Genomic DNA, 15,497 nt, shown 5'->3' with positions numbered 1-15,497 from the left:
TTCAGTGGGTGAGCAGCAATTCTCAGCACCACACTGCATAAGCTCCTAACAGACCCCAATCATTAAGGATGGAAATCATTAAGGACAGAAATGAAGCAGCGAAACACCTCGAGTGTTGTGCACTGAAGCATCCCACAGTCTGCAGGCCATATGACTTCTTAGTACGGTCCACTTGTTACTGGGGATTCACTTGGGTTCACATGTTCAAACCATTGCCTAATGCTAAAAACACCTCCTTTTGGCTTCATTGCCATTTGCACATACAAGAGCAGAAAAGGTAAGGCAGCGCCTGTCATTCTCTGCAGCATCCCCCAACTGTCACATGGACTGTTTGGTCTTAAATGTCAGTTTTGTTTTCCAATGCTCTCGATGAAGAAATATAAGCTGCTCATCCTAGGATATCTAGATACCTGCATGGATCCCTTTCAATATTCTGTGTTATAAATAGGAAAGTATACACAAAATGCTTCTCCAGTCTCCCAAAGAGATAATTCTTTTTGTACAAAGTATGAATTAATGGGAGTTGTAGCAAAAATAGTTCCCTTTCAATGCATGTCAAAAAAAAAAAAAAGACATTGTTACTCAGACTAAGGAGAAGCTGACAATTACTCTAAATTTAACAGGTTCTCACCTGTCACTTCACAGCACTCACATGCCACATCTCAGTATGTATAGTGGTCAGAAGACAACCTTTGGTGTTGCCCTTTGACTATTACCTTCTTTAAACCAAGGTAAGGTGGCTTGTTTTAACTGCCAGTTTGCCACAGTCTACAATCACCTAGGAATAGAGCCTCTCTGAGGACCACCTAGGTCAGGCTGGCCCGAGAGTGTGCCCAGGAGGGATTTTCTTAATTTGGCTAATGAGCTGTAAAGACCCACTCTCAGCATAGGCACCACCAACTCAAACTTTGGGCCCAGGACTGTGTAATAGCCAAGCAAGCTCTGAGCTTTAAACAGAAGTGGACTCATTTCATTCTGGTCATCTCTGTGGCTGTGATGTGACTAGCTGTTGTGAGTTCCTTCGGAAGACCGACTGCAACCTGGAATTGTGAACTACAATAACCTTTTTCTCCTCTAAACTACTTTTTGGTCTGGATATTTTGTTACAGCAACAGAAATAAAATGAGGACACAGGGTCTCTTGTTTACTACTGGGAGTTCTAGGCTGACCCAAAATCCTACAAGGACTCTCCAGTCTCTGCCTCTCTCCCATCTCATTTTAGGATCCCTGCAGCATTTGGCTTTCGTAATGTGAATTCTGAGTATTTGAGCTCAGGTCTTTGTCCTTACATTACAAGCACCCTATCTACTCAGCTAGCTATACAGCATGCTATATGCTCCTCATTCCAATCAGGGGTGAAAAACTGAAAAAAAAAAGCATCTTTCAAAAAGACTTATAATGTTTTTACTACCAGTATCACCAAGCTGATGCTGACAAACTGACCAGTATGTGCATACATAAAGGAGAAACTCCACAGGCACAAGAAAGTTGTAACAAAAAGTCATTTGTTAGAAATGAAGTATAAACTTTCACCAGAGAAACAGTATCATAAAGGAGTAACTTGTTACAACAGTAATGCATTTTACAGAGAGCTGATCAAATGGACTTTTAAGATTTATTTGTGTGTGTGTGTGTGTGTGTGTGTGTGTGTGTGTGTGTGTGTGTGTGCGCGCAAGTTTCCCCCTGAGGTCAGAGGCATCCTACCCTCTGGAGCTAGAATTACTATAAGTTGCTCAACATGGCTGTTGGGAATCAAATCTGAGACCTTTTCAGGAGTAGCATGTACTCTAACTGGTGAGCTCCAGCTCCAGCCCCTTAAAGGAGCTGTTATAAGCTATGTTCAGAGTAAAGGGCAGGATATTTTTCAAACATGGACTTTAGCCTTGGGTGCACAGAGGCACCTCAACGAGTTATCTGTGGCAATGGGAAATGTTACGAGTTTGCTTATTGCCTTGTAGAAGGATTCTCAGAAGGTTACTTTTGTCCCTAAGTGACATACATCGAAGAGTGACAGCCCTGAGAACAGGAAAGGGGAAAAGGAGAAAGATGGGGTTTACCTGTGCTCGAGATGACTGAAGTCTTGTAAATTTAATTCCCTGGTATCTTGTGTCAGATAAATTGTATCCACATCCTATTTAAAGCAAAAGTCAGTTAGAAAATTAAGCTGTGTACAAACAGAGAAGCCAGACAGCCACAGAGACCTGGATGCGGACACAGGCAGGTTTTTGAGTAACAATTGAAATGGATAAAATAAACAAGATGAGCGGTAGGGGAGGGGGAAGGGAAGGGGATGCTAGTACATTGGTGGGCAGATTTACTTACCCACTGCACTTCTTCCCTGTACGAAAATCCCAGCCAGTCGCATACACAGGCATACATCTGAGAAAACCCACCTGAAGCATGAAGCAGAAATGTTGGTATCGACAGGTTTGCAGCAAAACAATTGTTATACCACAATTTTACAGCTTCAATCTGGCAGCAGTTGGCAATTAGATTATCTTTCCCATCTAGAGAAGCAGCAAGGATTCTCCCCAGCTCCTTTGGGCATATGCAGCAGGCTGCAGAGGGGGCTTAAATATAGGACTTCTGTCCACCAATCTAAAGTCTGTGCATGCTAATTACACCTTGAACTAATTGTACTTCTACAGTAGCATACCAGGAATAGACTCAGCTTCCTGGCAGGGGGATGGGCATCCAATCCCTTACATTTTAGTTAAAAATGCATGCTCACCACAGGGGCCTGGCTCAGCCAAGGTCTGGCTGTCCCACAGGGCCTGGAGACTGGCCAGGCGCTCAGATGGCTCCATGGAGACTTTCTTCATGATTCTCCTGAAAGGTTAATGCCAACGACACATTTCAAAGTTCATGTTTTGGGAACAGTATATAGACTTTATTTTCCACTATGCCTCTTTCGTTTGCTTTAAATAAAGATGGGTCACTCCAATTATGGCCAACACTATACTTTGACTTGCTTCCTCTTGAAGATTCGGGCATTAAAAATTATGTTCCATGTTCTCTGATGCAAACATTTTGTAAGGATACTTTAAAAATAGTGCTCTAGGGTTAGGGGCAACGGGTATGGCTCAGTTGTTAAGTGTTTGCCTAGCATACAAATCTCTGGGTTTTGTCCCCAGTGACACATAAGCCAGAAGTAGCTGAACACACCTGTAATACCAAACTTGGAAAGTAGAATGAAAAGAATACCAGAATAATCTGTATCTACGCTGTGAATCTGAACACACCGTGAGACACTGTCTCAAAGAGTAAAAAGTACTGTATTTAATGAGTTAGTAATTGAACTTCTACCAAATACATGTGCCCAGCTTTTAAGAATTAAAGTACAAATCTCCCAAGTCCTTCCACACTGCCCCGTGCAAGTGTTCATCAGGAGATGGATCTTCTCTTGTGGTAGCAGATCCTTTGGCTCTGTGCTACTGGACCTGGGGTGATCCAAGGTCCCACTCCTTCCATTTCTTCCTCCTTGAAACATAATAAACCTCCTGCCTGTTCACACAGTGCATTAAAACGTGGCCCAGTGCTGTTGACGTGAACTCCACAGCTAACAGTTCACACTGCTCTGGCCGGAGTTCAGTTCCTGGCAGCCATACTGAATACCTCACAACACCTGTACCTCCAACTCCGGAAGATCCACCACTGTCTCTTCAGGCACAGCATACATGTGTGCAGACACACAGACACAAAATTAAAAACAATAACAAAAAAAATGAAACCTGCCTCCCCAAACTGTCATTATTCATACTTAAGAAGTGATAAAACAAGGAGACTCATATCTCATAGGGATTCTGTGAGAAAGAAATGAACACATTACTTAGAACAACAACAAGAACATGGGAGATTCTCTAAAATGTTAACTGATCTTGTTAGCATGGTCACATCCTGATTATTTAATTAGTAACTTCTGAATTGATCCAAAGATTGGTTATTGTGCTAGGACTACTTCATTCTGTGAACAAAATCCACACACCCACACACATACAAATATGTGAATGATATATGATATAATATATATGATGTATGATAGATAGATAGATAGATAGATAGATAGATAGATAGATAGATAGATAGAATTTTGTTTACTGTTGTAAGGTTGTTTATTTTGAGCTAGAATTTTTACTAAGTGACCCTGGCTATCCTGAAACTTAAGACATTGACCAGACTGGCCTTGGACTCGGATCTACCCACCTGTACTTCCTGTTTATCGTTGTGATGAAACACCATGCACAAAGCAACTTGGGAAGGATAGGGTTTGTTTGGCTTACATTTTCACAGTTTCCCAAGAAAACTTTTCAAGTGCTGGGATTAAAGGAATACCAGTCAGTTGTGATTTAAGTGAAAAATGCCCTGAGTTAATGAATTTGAATTTAAACACTCAGTCCCCAGCCAGCTATGTGAGGAGGGTCATTTCCAAGGCTGGGTTTTAAGTCTGTATAACTTTGCTCCATGCACTTCCGGTTCTTTCTCTTTCTCTCCCCCCCTCTCTCCCTCCCTCCCTTCCTCCCTCTCCCCATTTCTCTCTGCATGCTGTTAGGAATTAATCTTTCAGCTTCCTGTTCCTGCTAGTGTAGCCTTGCTTCCCTGTCATTAGGAACTCTCCCTCTGAAACCACAAGTGAGAATAGACTCTTCCTTCTTTAAACTGCTTTGAGTCATGGTATTTTATCACAGCAACTAGTACATTCTCCAAGCTAGCAGTTTATCAAGAAGAGCAGACAGGCTGGCAATGGTGGTGCACACCTGTATCCAGCACTTGAGAGACTGAAGGAGGATTAATAAAAGTTGGAAGTGGAGTTGGCCCACAAAGCAGGTACCAGGCTGAGCTGTGCTACACAATGCCATTGTGAAACCCTGTCTTGAGGAGAGGAGGTGGGCAGGCAATGAATGTTGGAAGACACTAATACTATAGGAAAATGTTAATGTAAGTAGAGAACAGCACTGCATCTTTTCCCCAATGGGGGAGTGCTCGCAGCATCCTCAGTGCACACCACAGCTGAGAAACATCTGGAATGTTCTGAGCAGAGTTCTAGCAGTACTGAAAAAGTTTCAGATCTTAGAGCACATTGGATGCAGAATTCTCCAGTTAGGAATGCTCAACCTGGACATATTTGCAAACTCGAAGGAAGACACAAAGACCATGGGGGAGGACAAGGACAGCAGTGAGCCTGCAGCTGGAACAAACGTGTTTCAGACAAAGGGAAGCATGTCTGTTCCATAAGAAAGCTCAGGCCCAGAAGAGTCTCTACAGTGCAGAACAGTCAGCAGAGACAGAGAGCCAGAGGAGTCCCAAGGAACTCAGCACTAAGCAGGGCGCAGGGCGTAGGCCGCAAGGAGTTCTGCCAGTCAGACTAAAGAAGTTAAGAGCTCTGGATTTTATTGTCAGGCAGTGAGGTGCCTGCCACAGGACACCACACAGAGAGGAAGACTCAGGCGGCCAAATTCTGAAGTCTTAATATGGGAGGACAGGTGAAGGACACAGGGGAGGACATCACAGGAGCTGATAAGCATCTTGCTGAAAATGAAGGCCACGTTTGTTTGTTGTTTGTTTGTTTGTTTGCTTGTTTTTCAGGACAAGAAGCTGAGTAGCTAAAGACTTTCTCCTGGAACCTCCTGGGGCCCAAACATTTAAAGAGAAAAGAACAGCCTTCCAGGAGTGCATGTCAAAGGAACAGTGGAGACACAAGCAAAGCCTTCCTGCAGGGATGGGCACTGTGGACCTGGTAATTAAGGTGCAGCGAGAATAGAGAGGAGAGAATCAAGACCTGTGCAAACATGAGACCAGTGAAAACGGCAAATCCAAGGCCCAGCGCAGAAGCTTACCTGTGATCCCAGGACTTGGGAGGTGGAGGCAGGAGGGGTTCAACGTTATTCTCTGCTCTGAGGTGAATTCAAGGCTGCCTTTAGTTACATGAGGGGAAAAGAAAAAGCCCAAACCCAAGCAGTTCCGAGAGAGCGACAGTAAAAGGACCAAAGGTTATGTCATCAAAAAAGGCTGACTAAATGACTAGAGCACCATGGGAACAGATGCTCCAAATGTGGGCGGTGCCACAGTCAGGGATGGGGTCCAGGTAGAGAGGTGGAACACAGGTAAAAAGGGTCTAGTGACTTAGAACTAAAACATAATTTGAGTGTGTCCCAGTGAAATCAACCCCTGTGCTGAAGGAACTGGGTTGAAGCTCTTTGGTGCTGTTTCTGAGGCTTTGTCATTAGGGCTTTTTGCATGTGCACAAATAAAGCCAGCCAATCTGCTTGGTCCCTTCTGCATAAAGCTGTCTCTATTTCTGCTATTGCTTTTTTGTTTCTTTTCTTTTTTTTCTTCCTACCATGTAACATGCTCCATGAGGACCTACATCTTCACCAGAGGTCAATCTTTAAATTTTACCCTCCAAAAAATGAGCTTAACCAACCTCTTTTCTTTGTAAAGTGCCCTGCCTAAAGTCCTTTGTTACAACAACAGAAAATGAATTATGCCAAAAAGCATTCTAAGAACACAGAGGAAAAAAAATAAAATAAGCAGACTTAGCAAAGGCTTCTACTCCAAAAGCAGCACAGAATGCTCCTACCCAGGGGAAAGGGGAGGTGAGTAGGAAAACAGAGGCAGCTGGTACAGAAGTCCCCATGAGCCGCCGCTCAACAGAAGCATCCATCTGGGCTCTTTCAAGCAGCTCCACTTTTTAACAGTTATCACCTTCCTTTTTGCTGAGATGTCAGAAGCCAAAGGAGTCTTGCAAAATACGTGCATGCATTTCCATAAGCGATAAAGAGCTAGGCTCGCAGAAGGCAGGAACTGTTGCATCTGCTCTAGCTTTGCGTGTTGTGAGAGGAAAATCCATTGACATGTTTTCTGCCTTCAGCTAAATGACAGCACAGAGCAGCCATGTGCATCCCAGCTCACACACACGCAAACAGAAGCATCAGCCAGACACAGCATTTGCTGTGAGTGAGAGCAGGTGTCCTGAGTGTCACACTCATGTCCTAGACTCCTCATTGGCTTGAGGAATGAACCAATGGTGGGTTAGATGTGTTCAATTTACATGAGACTCAAAATTGCTGTGTGTGGTAAAAACAAAACAAAAACAAAACACCCAGTGAACATAACAGTTCTTCATGCATGCCTCACAGTAAGCTGTTGGCATGGAAATATCTGAATTATTTTAATCCATGGAAAACAACTGAATTAAAACTCCAGCCCAGTGTGAATCCAAAGAAGTAACCATCTTCAACAGTTACCATTTAAGTATCTCTTATAACATTTATTTATTTGGAGAGAGAGAGAGACAGAGAGAGAAATAAGAGAAAGAGAAAGAGAGAGAGAGAAAGCAATAGTGCGCGTGCACATGCACGCACACACACACACACACACACACACACACACACACACACACACACACACAGTTACCACATTTGATGTGGAAGTTAGGGGACAATTTATGGGAACTAGTTCTATCCTTTCACCTCACATCAGCAGGCTTGGCAGCAAGTGTTTTTACCTCTGAGCCCTCCCGTCAGCCCCAGTCCATGCTTTCATGATGTCATCCCCAATATCACATGCTGTCTGCTGCCACATTGGAAAGTAAGGGAATATCAGACTGTTAAAATACATTCTTTTCGGGGAGGGGAGGTTGTTTGTGGTTTGGTTTGGTTTGGTTTGGTTTGGTTTGGTTTGGTTTGGTTTGGTTTTATGAGAAAGGGTTTCTTCTATGCAGCTCTGGCTGTCCTGGAACTTGTTGTATAGATCAGGCTGGCCTCCAACTCAGAGATCCACCTACCTCTGCCTCCCAAGTGCTGGGATTAAAGACCTGTGCCACCACCGCCTGGCAGCAAAACACTTTCTTTTCCATATAAATTCCTCTTAGGCCATTTTTCTTTAAAGTAACTACATTTTACCTCCAGATCTTCACCAATGTTTATCTCCATAGAGAAACTCACAGTATCATTTTGTTTAGTCACAAAGAGTACTGTTGTAATACACCAAGCTTAACAGCCAGTCCTCAAAAGTATCACACTCATGAAAGAATCACGAAGCACGCCAAAACCATATTACATAGGCACTGTGCAGCCATTACCTTGTATGTCAATAAGGAAAAAAGTTGAACAACTTTTTAAATGAGGAAATATAGAATTATATTTAGGTAAAGCCAAAAATTCAGATTTGGAAATTAAAATATTTTTTTCAAACAGATATATTGGTGACTGTTCTTTTGTGTTTTTGTTGTTTTTGTTTGGTTTGGTTTGTGTTTGTTTGGAGACAGGTCGTGCTGCCGTGTCAGGCTGGCCTTGAATTTTGAACATCTACCTCCATTTGCAGAACACTGTGACTGCCTCAAGCTTGAGGGCAGCTTGAGCTACAGTGTTCTGGGGATTTCAGAGAGAGCCTCTTATACATTAGGGACCAGGGACCAAAGAGGAACAAACCTGGTGACAGCCAAACAGCTTAAAGGTAAAGGAGACAGTCATGATCAGGCATAGCCTGGAAGTTATTCCTCTCACCATCTCGCGACACATGTATTTAATACAGCTCTCTCCTGTGCTTGATCGCATCCTGCTCAGTCACACTCTGTTTTTCTCTCATTATGCTCGCTGGAGCCATGGGCTTTAAATATCACCCATTTTCAATACTGACAAACATTGCCTAGAATCCCTCAGAGCCCTCAAGCAGTTCCTCAAAGTAAAACTCTGAGAACGTCTCCACTCGCTCACTCCTGAGTAACCTGGACAGTTGCAGTTAAGCCTATGGAGGGAGTTTCAGAGTCAGACATAACAGAGCTAGTCAGGGAGGGAACCTTCATAGAAAGAACTGACAGTGCAAGCATCTGTCATATTCTGAAATAAGCTGAACATGAGGTAGGAAAGTAACTCTTCTGGGCCAGGCTATACAGTTTCTGCATTATCAGGAATCGAGCCATCAGACAGTTCTGCAAGGCACAGATAGAGCTTGAATTATACATATACTGCTATCAGTGTGGAGGGCCGCTTGCACAGAAAAGCAAGGTCACCAGACCAGTTACAGAGATGCTTCAGTGGAGAAAGCCACATGGTCTGAACTGAAGCAAGGGAAACAAAAAGAAGACAAAGGACTCAGCCAAGACTTAGCTAGCTGACAGCATCAAGAGCTTGGTAACCCATGGCTCCCTTTTCATGAGACCACAAACAACAAAGCCACTCTTTGGGTCATAGGGACAGGTTTTACAGGGTAAGATAAACAGCTCTTTGGGGGCAGATTGAGTGTACGTAGCTTGAGGTCACCCCTATGGAGATGTCTGCCAGGCAGACTGAAGGGGAGAATGCAGGTCACGGGCAGGGGAGTGTCAGGGATTATGGAACTAATGCTATATCAACTAGCTACAAATGGGCAGCTATACAAAGTTCCATTGAAAACACTATTCTGTACAAAATGTTCTCTGGAAGGAAAAACTAACAAAACACAAACAATACAACAAAAACAACAAAAGGGCTGGAGAGATGGCTCAGCAGGTAAGAGCACTGACTGCTCTTCTAGAGGTTCTGAGTTAAATTCCCAGCAACTACCTGGTGGCTCACCACCATTTGTAATGGGACCAGATGCCCTCTTCTGGTGTGTCTGAGGACAGCTATAATGTACTCATCACAAACATAGTACATATCAAATAAATAAATCTTTAAAACAAACAAACAACAACAAGAAGAAACACATCTAAATCCCTTAAATTGGAAATATTCCCACACTTGAGTGAGGTGGAAATTTCTGGTTTCTTTGGAGACTCAGTTGTGTCATGTGATGTTTTTCTGTAAACTCTCTTATGAAAAGATGTTTCGTTAAGAACAGATAAACAGTGTTTTTCTAGAAGCAGCCTGGAAAAAGGGCACATGGTGTTTTGCCAGAGCAGATGCTTGAAAGAACACATGTTTGGAAAGGGACATGTTGGAAACCCAACAGACTGTGTGGTACTGCTGCACCTTACCACTCTTTGCTGGTCATCATTTGTCATAACTTCATAAAGAGAAATGCACCAAAGAACTCCTGGTGGTGTTCTGGCAGCCTCTTGTAGATTGGTTTTACCCCAAAGAACAATTTTTGAACAGGTCTGCATCCTCCTTTGCCCTATTAACCTTTCCATCCCACTATCTCAGGTGGGTGGTGGGCTAGAAGGGAGGTTGCAGCATGTAATTACCCTTATTAAAAATGGTTTGGAAAAATATAAGCCTACGCCTGAACTCCTAGGACATTAATAAACAGATAAATGTACTGAAGAAAATGGAGGGTCTCAACCCAGCGTATGGAAGCCTAAAGCAGATGTTGATTTTAAAGTTCAATGCCAGCCTTAACTACATAGTGAGACAAGAAAGGAAAGGTTGGGTGCGGGGGCAGAAGGCAGAAAAGAGGGGAGAGCTCAGGCTGGGAGGAGGGATGAAGAGAGGCAGAAGGAAAGGAGGGAGAGAGAGAGGGAGAGAGAGAGGGAGAGAGGAAGGGAGGGAGGGAGGGAGGGAGGGAGGGAGGGAGGGAGGGAGGGAAAGAATCATAGAAACTCTGCTCTGAAGAACTGCAAAGTTCCAGGTATCCTAAGCCCTTATTAAATATGATGCATTTGCTTATTTCTTCAGGGTTCGCCTGCCATAAAGGGAGAACATAACGAGGAAACGTGTATAAAGAACGTGGTTAAAACAAACACCCAGACAGAGAGACATTTGGGGAAAGGAAAGGAGCCTCTCTCAGGCTAAGAAGCAAAAATACCACAATTAACAACTGCTTAAGGCCTTTCTCTCTTCCCAGCTGAAACCCTGAGATCTTCTGGGGATCTCAACAGAACCCTATGTGTAACCCTAAAGGTGCCTGACTGTACCCTATCACATTGTAATACAATCAAGGCAGTGCCAAAGCCACACTATACTCTCACTATTAAAAACAGAAGGAGGGGTGAAAGGTTTCTAAGCAACCTTTTTTTTTTTTCATTTATTTTTATTTTATGTGTTTTGCCTGTTTTATGTGTATTTTATTGTATATGTTTTGCTGTTTTGTTTTATGTGTATTTTTATTTTAAATGTTTTGTCTGAATGTATGTGTGTCTGTGGTACCAGGACAGTGGCCATAAAAGCAAGAAGAGTGTGTTGGATCCCCTGGAACTAGATAGACTGTTTGTAAGCCACCACATAAGTTCTAAAATTGAACCTGGGTCCTCTGAAGCAGCAGTCAGTGATCTTAACCACTGACCCACCCCTCCAGCCCCTTTTGAGATATAACTGAAGAGTCACCAAAATGTGAGGTGTAGCAAATCCTAAGACCTTAATCATTACTCTCCAATGGAGCAAGTAGCCACGCTTATTATTTCCCTGAGCATCTTTTTTCTTAACAGCTGTGGCTAAAATTCACATTTAAAATGCCTTCTTGGACTGACAAAATGGGTCAGTATACTTGCTGCCAAATCTGATGACCTGAGTTTGACCCCCAGGACTCAGATGGTTGAAAAAAGAAAAGAAAGAGAAGTAACTCCCACAAGTTGCTCTCTGATCTCTGTATATATGTGTGGCACACACATGACCCTCCCATCTACCTCACATACAAACCCATAAATAAATAAGTAAATAAGGACATATTAAAAAATTAAAGCCAGACTGGGAGGTAGAACCTGTGGCAGAGTGAGTACCTAGCACCAAGGAGGCCCTGAGTTTAAACCCCAGCGCCACTACTGAAACTTCTTAATTTTAAATGCTTTTTAATAAAGCTCAGTCTCTGAGAAGCTCACATTCACACCCTTGTGTCCGTGGGTGGTGGTGGTGGTTGTTGTTTCAAGCACCTTTCTTTCACTAAAACCCCAACTTGCTTCAGAGTAGTCCTGAAATTCTTTTCTGTATCAAAGGAAGCAGTCCTTAGCTTGCTGAAGTTAAGGTCTCTAAAAGACAACTCATCAGGCTGCTGAGGGTGACAGAATAGAGCAGTCCCTCTGTTCTTTCACTCTAACAACACATCAAGAGAAAGTTCAGGCTACTGAGAAACTCATGTTTCCCCTGCACAGCCAGTCCCCTGATGTTCCTGAAGTAACAGCCAACAGGAAAAGCAGAACACCCCCCACCACACACACACACACACACACACACACACACACACACACACACACACAGAGCAAACAAACAACAACAAAAACTAGGCACAATCAGAGCAATGATTCTGTTGGATTTGACAGCCTGCAACACTAATTGGACAGTCCCAGTCGGAGCCATCCATGACAGCAGGATGCCTCTAGGTAGAGATCATGGCAGCAGCTCCTTGCACAATAGTAACTGTAACACTGGCGCAGCCACTAGACAGTTTCAGACTTCCAGGCTTGACTCTCCTCTGGCAACATTTCTTTGTACTTGCTACTCTACCACTTGTGTGAAAGAAAGGAGCCACACTTGAATGGAACTCTTGTGGTCAGTTTGGGTCTCCCTTGTTCCTTAGGGATTGGCAGTTCTTCCCTGATTGGTCCAATTTCATACCTAATTTGCATACCACAGCACTAATAAGGGCACACCTGGGTTTATGTAACAGGATTCAAGGGTTCTAAACGGTCAAACTCTTGACATAGCTCCTTGAAGAAGAAACAGAAGACTGCTTCTGCCTTCAATGACCTGCTGAAGACAGACTCCCTCCCTTGCAGCTCCAGTGCCCAAGACCTGCAAGCAGCAGGCCCAGGTAACTGGTTCCTACCTCAACCTCTGGCTTGGCTACAAGCAAAGTGACTGGTTCCTGAGTCAGTCTCAAAGATTCGACTTGCAGCTGCAAACAGGAATTTGTTTCTGCTGGGCACCTACTGTTTCTGGCTCTCTAGACCTGCTGCTCCAGCCCCATTTACCTCCAGCTTGTGGGAGCTCTATCTAACACTCCTAAGGCTTTCCTGAATGTTCTTGCTGTAAATTCTAATCTCCCACTGTTACACTGAGGTGCCAGTCCTGCCTGGCAGCTGGCTTCCTATTAGAATCAATTATTAATTCTTTGTTAATAAAGCCCTCCTTGGGTCACCCCTTACTGTCTGCTCACTTCATCCTTGGACAGAAGTTGGTATGAAGGTGGCAGGAATGTTCAACCTGGCAGAATCAACTGTCTTTTAGTGTGTCTGGAAACCACTTCAGAGGAAGTTTCCCTTGCTGTTTCTCCCTACTGCTGCTGTGACTCACCCAGCCTACCCTGCAGGCCTGTGCTTCTGCTAGCATGCACATTGGGACAGCCAGCAAGTACTTTTCTTGAAAACACCCAAGATTTGAAATATTACAGGCAGAAGGCAGGGGATAATCCCAGATTCCCTTACCCTGTCCCAGCATGAGGTCAGGCATACAAGGCAATCTGAGCAACAACCTATCCTGAGTATGCTTCTAAATGAAACCACTGGAGACAGAGGGCCAGGCTCCCCATTAACTTGTCCATGAGGGGAAGGAAAGAGAATCTGCCAGAGCCTAGCAGTTCCCCTGAGCACAGAGCAACTGAAAGTCCATAACCTCAATGCCCTCTTTATCCCCTCGCTGTGAAGATAAAAAAGATTTGTATTCCTAAAACTGGCTTATCTTCATGTTCCAAAAGGGGCAAGAATTGCCAGAGTTTCTCTCTCACTACCAGGAAAGATGTACCACAAATCACCATATTTATGAGGCTTTAGCCTCTCGGCACTCCTCATGGGCATTTCCCACAATCTGTGGAACGCATCCTCCCATCAGAAAAGCAACTTAATTAACTTGCTGATATACTCCACCCCACACCCCACCCCAACCCCCACCAAAAACCAACCACGGGGTCTGTTTGCTAAGCCAGGAGCATGGTGATTCATGTCTATAACCCTGTCACCTGGAAGTTAATGCAGAGGATGGCTGAGGGTCCTGGACCAGCCTGGGCCACTTAGTAGGATGCCCTCCAATCCCCTTCCTGTCGTCCCTGACCCAGAAAAAAGGAGTTGGAGGGAAAAAAGGAAGAAGAAAAGAGAGGTTGCAGGAAGAGGAAGATAAGGAGGCAGAGGAGGAGGGAGAGGAGGAGGCAAAGGAGGAAGAAGAGGAGGAGCTAAGGGAGGAGGAGGAAGAGAAGGAGGAGGAAGAGGAGACAAAGGAGGAGGAGGAAGAGGTGATGGTTGTGCTGATGGAGGAGGGGTGGTAGTAGCAAGTGGTGAAGGCAATAAAGAGTTGCCACTGATGGTCCAGTGATGGTGGGGGTGGTGCTGTAGTACTGGTGATTGTTGTGGTGGTGCTGGCACTGGAGGCACTGGAGGCACTGGTGGTGCTGCTGATGGTGACAATGAGTGCGGTGATGGTGGTGGTGATTGTGGTGCTGGTGGTGATGGTGGTGATCTAAGAGGTCTGAGAGAAGACTTAAAGGATAAGAACAAGAGGAAGGCATTTTCACATTGGGAATCTGATGAAGAACAAAGACTGCTGCTCCACAGGGACTCACAGTGGGGAAAGGCCCGGAAATATCCTCCGTAAGCAGGTGCCTATGTGAGCCAGCACATCACTCGCATCCTCCAGTGACGCCATCTTCATGGACACGTTACACTTCTCAGTTTCCACAACCATCTGCGAAAACAAACAGCACACTTAACACGGATCCCAACATCTTCCAACAAAGTGATGTGTGTAAGGAGCCTTTTAATGGTGGGAATATAAACTGGCACAACAACAACGTGTGTCCTCACAAACTAAAACCCTAACCACCATGTAACATAGCTGTACCACGCTTGGGAATACACCTGAAGGTGTCAACCTATCACATACTTGCTCATCCTTGTTAATTGCTGCAATATTCTCAATAGCCAGGAAATAGAACCAGCTTACATGTCTGTGGTAATTACTTTTAACTGTCAATTTGGCACAGCTTAGAAACACTAAGGAAGAGAATCCTAATTTAAAAATAGAGTGAATCAGACTGGGCTGTGAGGACATCTGTGGTGCATTGTCTTGATTGTTAACTAATGTAAAAAGAGTCAGCCTACCGTGGGTGGTATCAATCCCTAGGCAAGAATTCCTGAACAATATACAAATGGATAAGTAGACCTAAGTATAAGCAAGCAAAGATGGATTCATTTATTGACAATAAATGTGAACAGGGAACTGATAGGGACCAAAGTCCAAATTGATGGCAACAGACCTCCCTAATGACATCCATACCCAAGTCCGAACCTATCCTGAGAAACATCAGCCCAACCTTGTGCTAGCTCTGAGATCATTGGTTTGTCACTTCTTTTTTTGTTTTAAGTGTGTTTTTAAAGAGAAGAAATCTTATAAAATGCTTAAATAAAAGTTAATAGTCTTTTTTACTAGAAGCAAAGGGAAATTCATATCATTGTTTAAAAGTTAACCTGTCTACACAGAGAGAAACCTGCCAGGGAAAACACTGAAAACGGGAAGGTAACAAACTCTGCTAGGCTTCATGGCGAAGAGCGAGCTAGAGTCACTAGAAAGCTGAGATGTGTTCCTCATCTAGTACCAGAAATGAGTTTAAATCCACCTGAAAAGAGAGTGAGCCACAAAAACAGGTGACTTGCTGAT

The 15,497-nt window shown here is 43.9% G+C and overlaps 1 protein-coding gene across 20 annotated transcripts in view; it reads right to left on the bottom strand.

Annotated features, from left to right (window-relative positions):
* Carmil1 (capping protein regulator and myosin 1 linker 1) overlaps nt 1-15,497 on the bottom strand; it is a 279,258-nt gene that overhangs the window by 132,663 nt on the left and 131,098 nt on the right. For all 20 annotated transcript variants that reach the window (XR_015640809.1, XR_015640810.1, XR_015640811.1 and 17 more), the window contains 4 exon segments: nt 14,404-14,525; nt 2,732-2,829; nt 2,323-2,393; nt 2,058-2,131 (listed from right to left, as the gene is read on the bottom strand). Coding sequence is in view for 17 of the 20 variants with exons in the window: in XM_087590622.1 (XP_087446748.1) it covers nt 2,058-2,131; nt 2,323-2,393; nt 2,732-2,829; nt 14,404-14,525 (365 nt within the window). In the remaining 3 variants the exon portion in view is untranslated.

The sequence above is a fragment of the Rattus norvegicus genome, chromosome 17, assembly GCF_021556685.1.
Source record: "Rattus norvegicus strain SHRSP/BbbUtx chromosome 17, alternate assembly SHRSP_T2T, whole genome shotgun sequence".
Lineage (NCBI taxonomy): Eukaryota > Metazoa > Chordata > Mammalia > Rodentia > Muridae > Rattus > Rattus norvegicus.
This window is presented reverse-complemented; position numbering and strand designations above follow the sequence as displayed.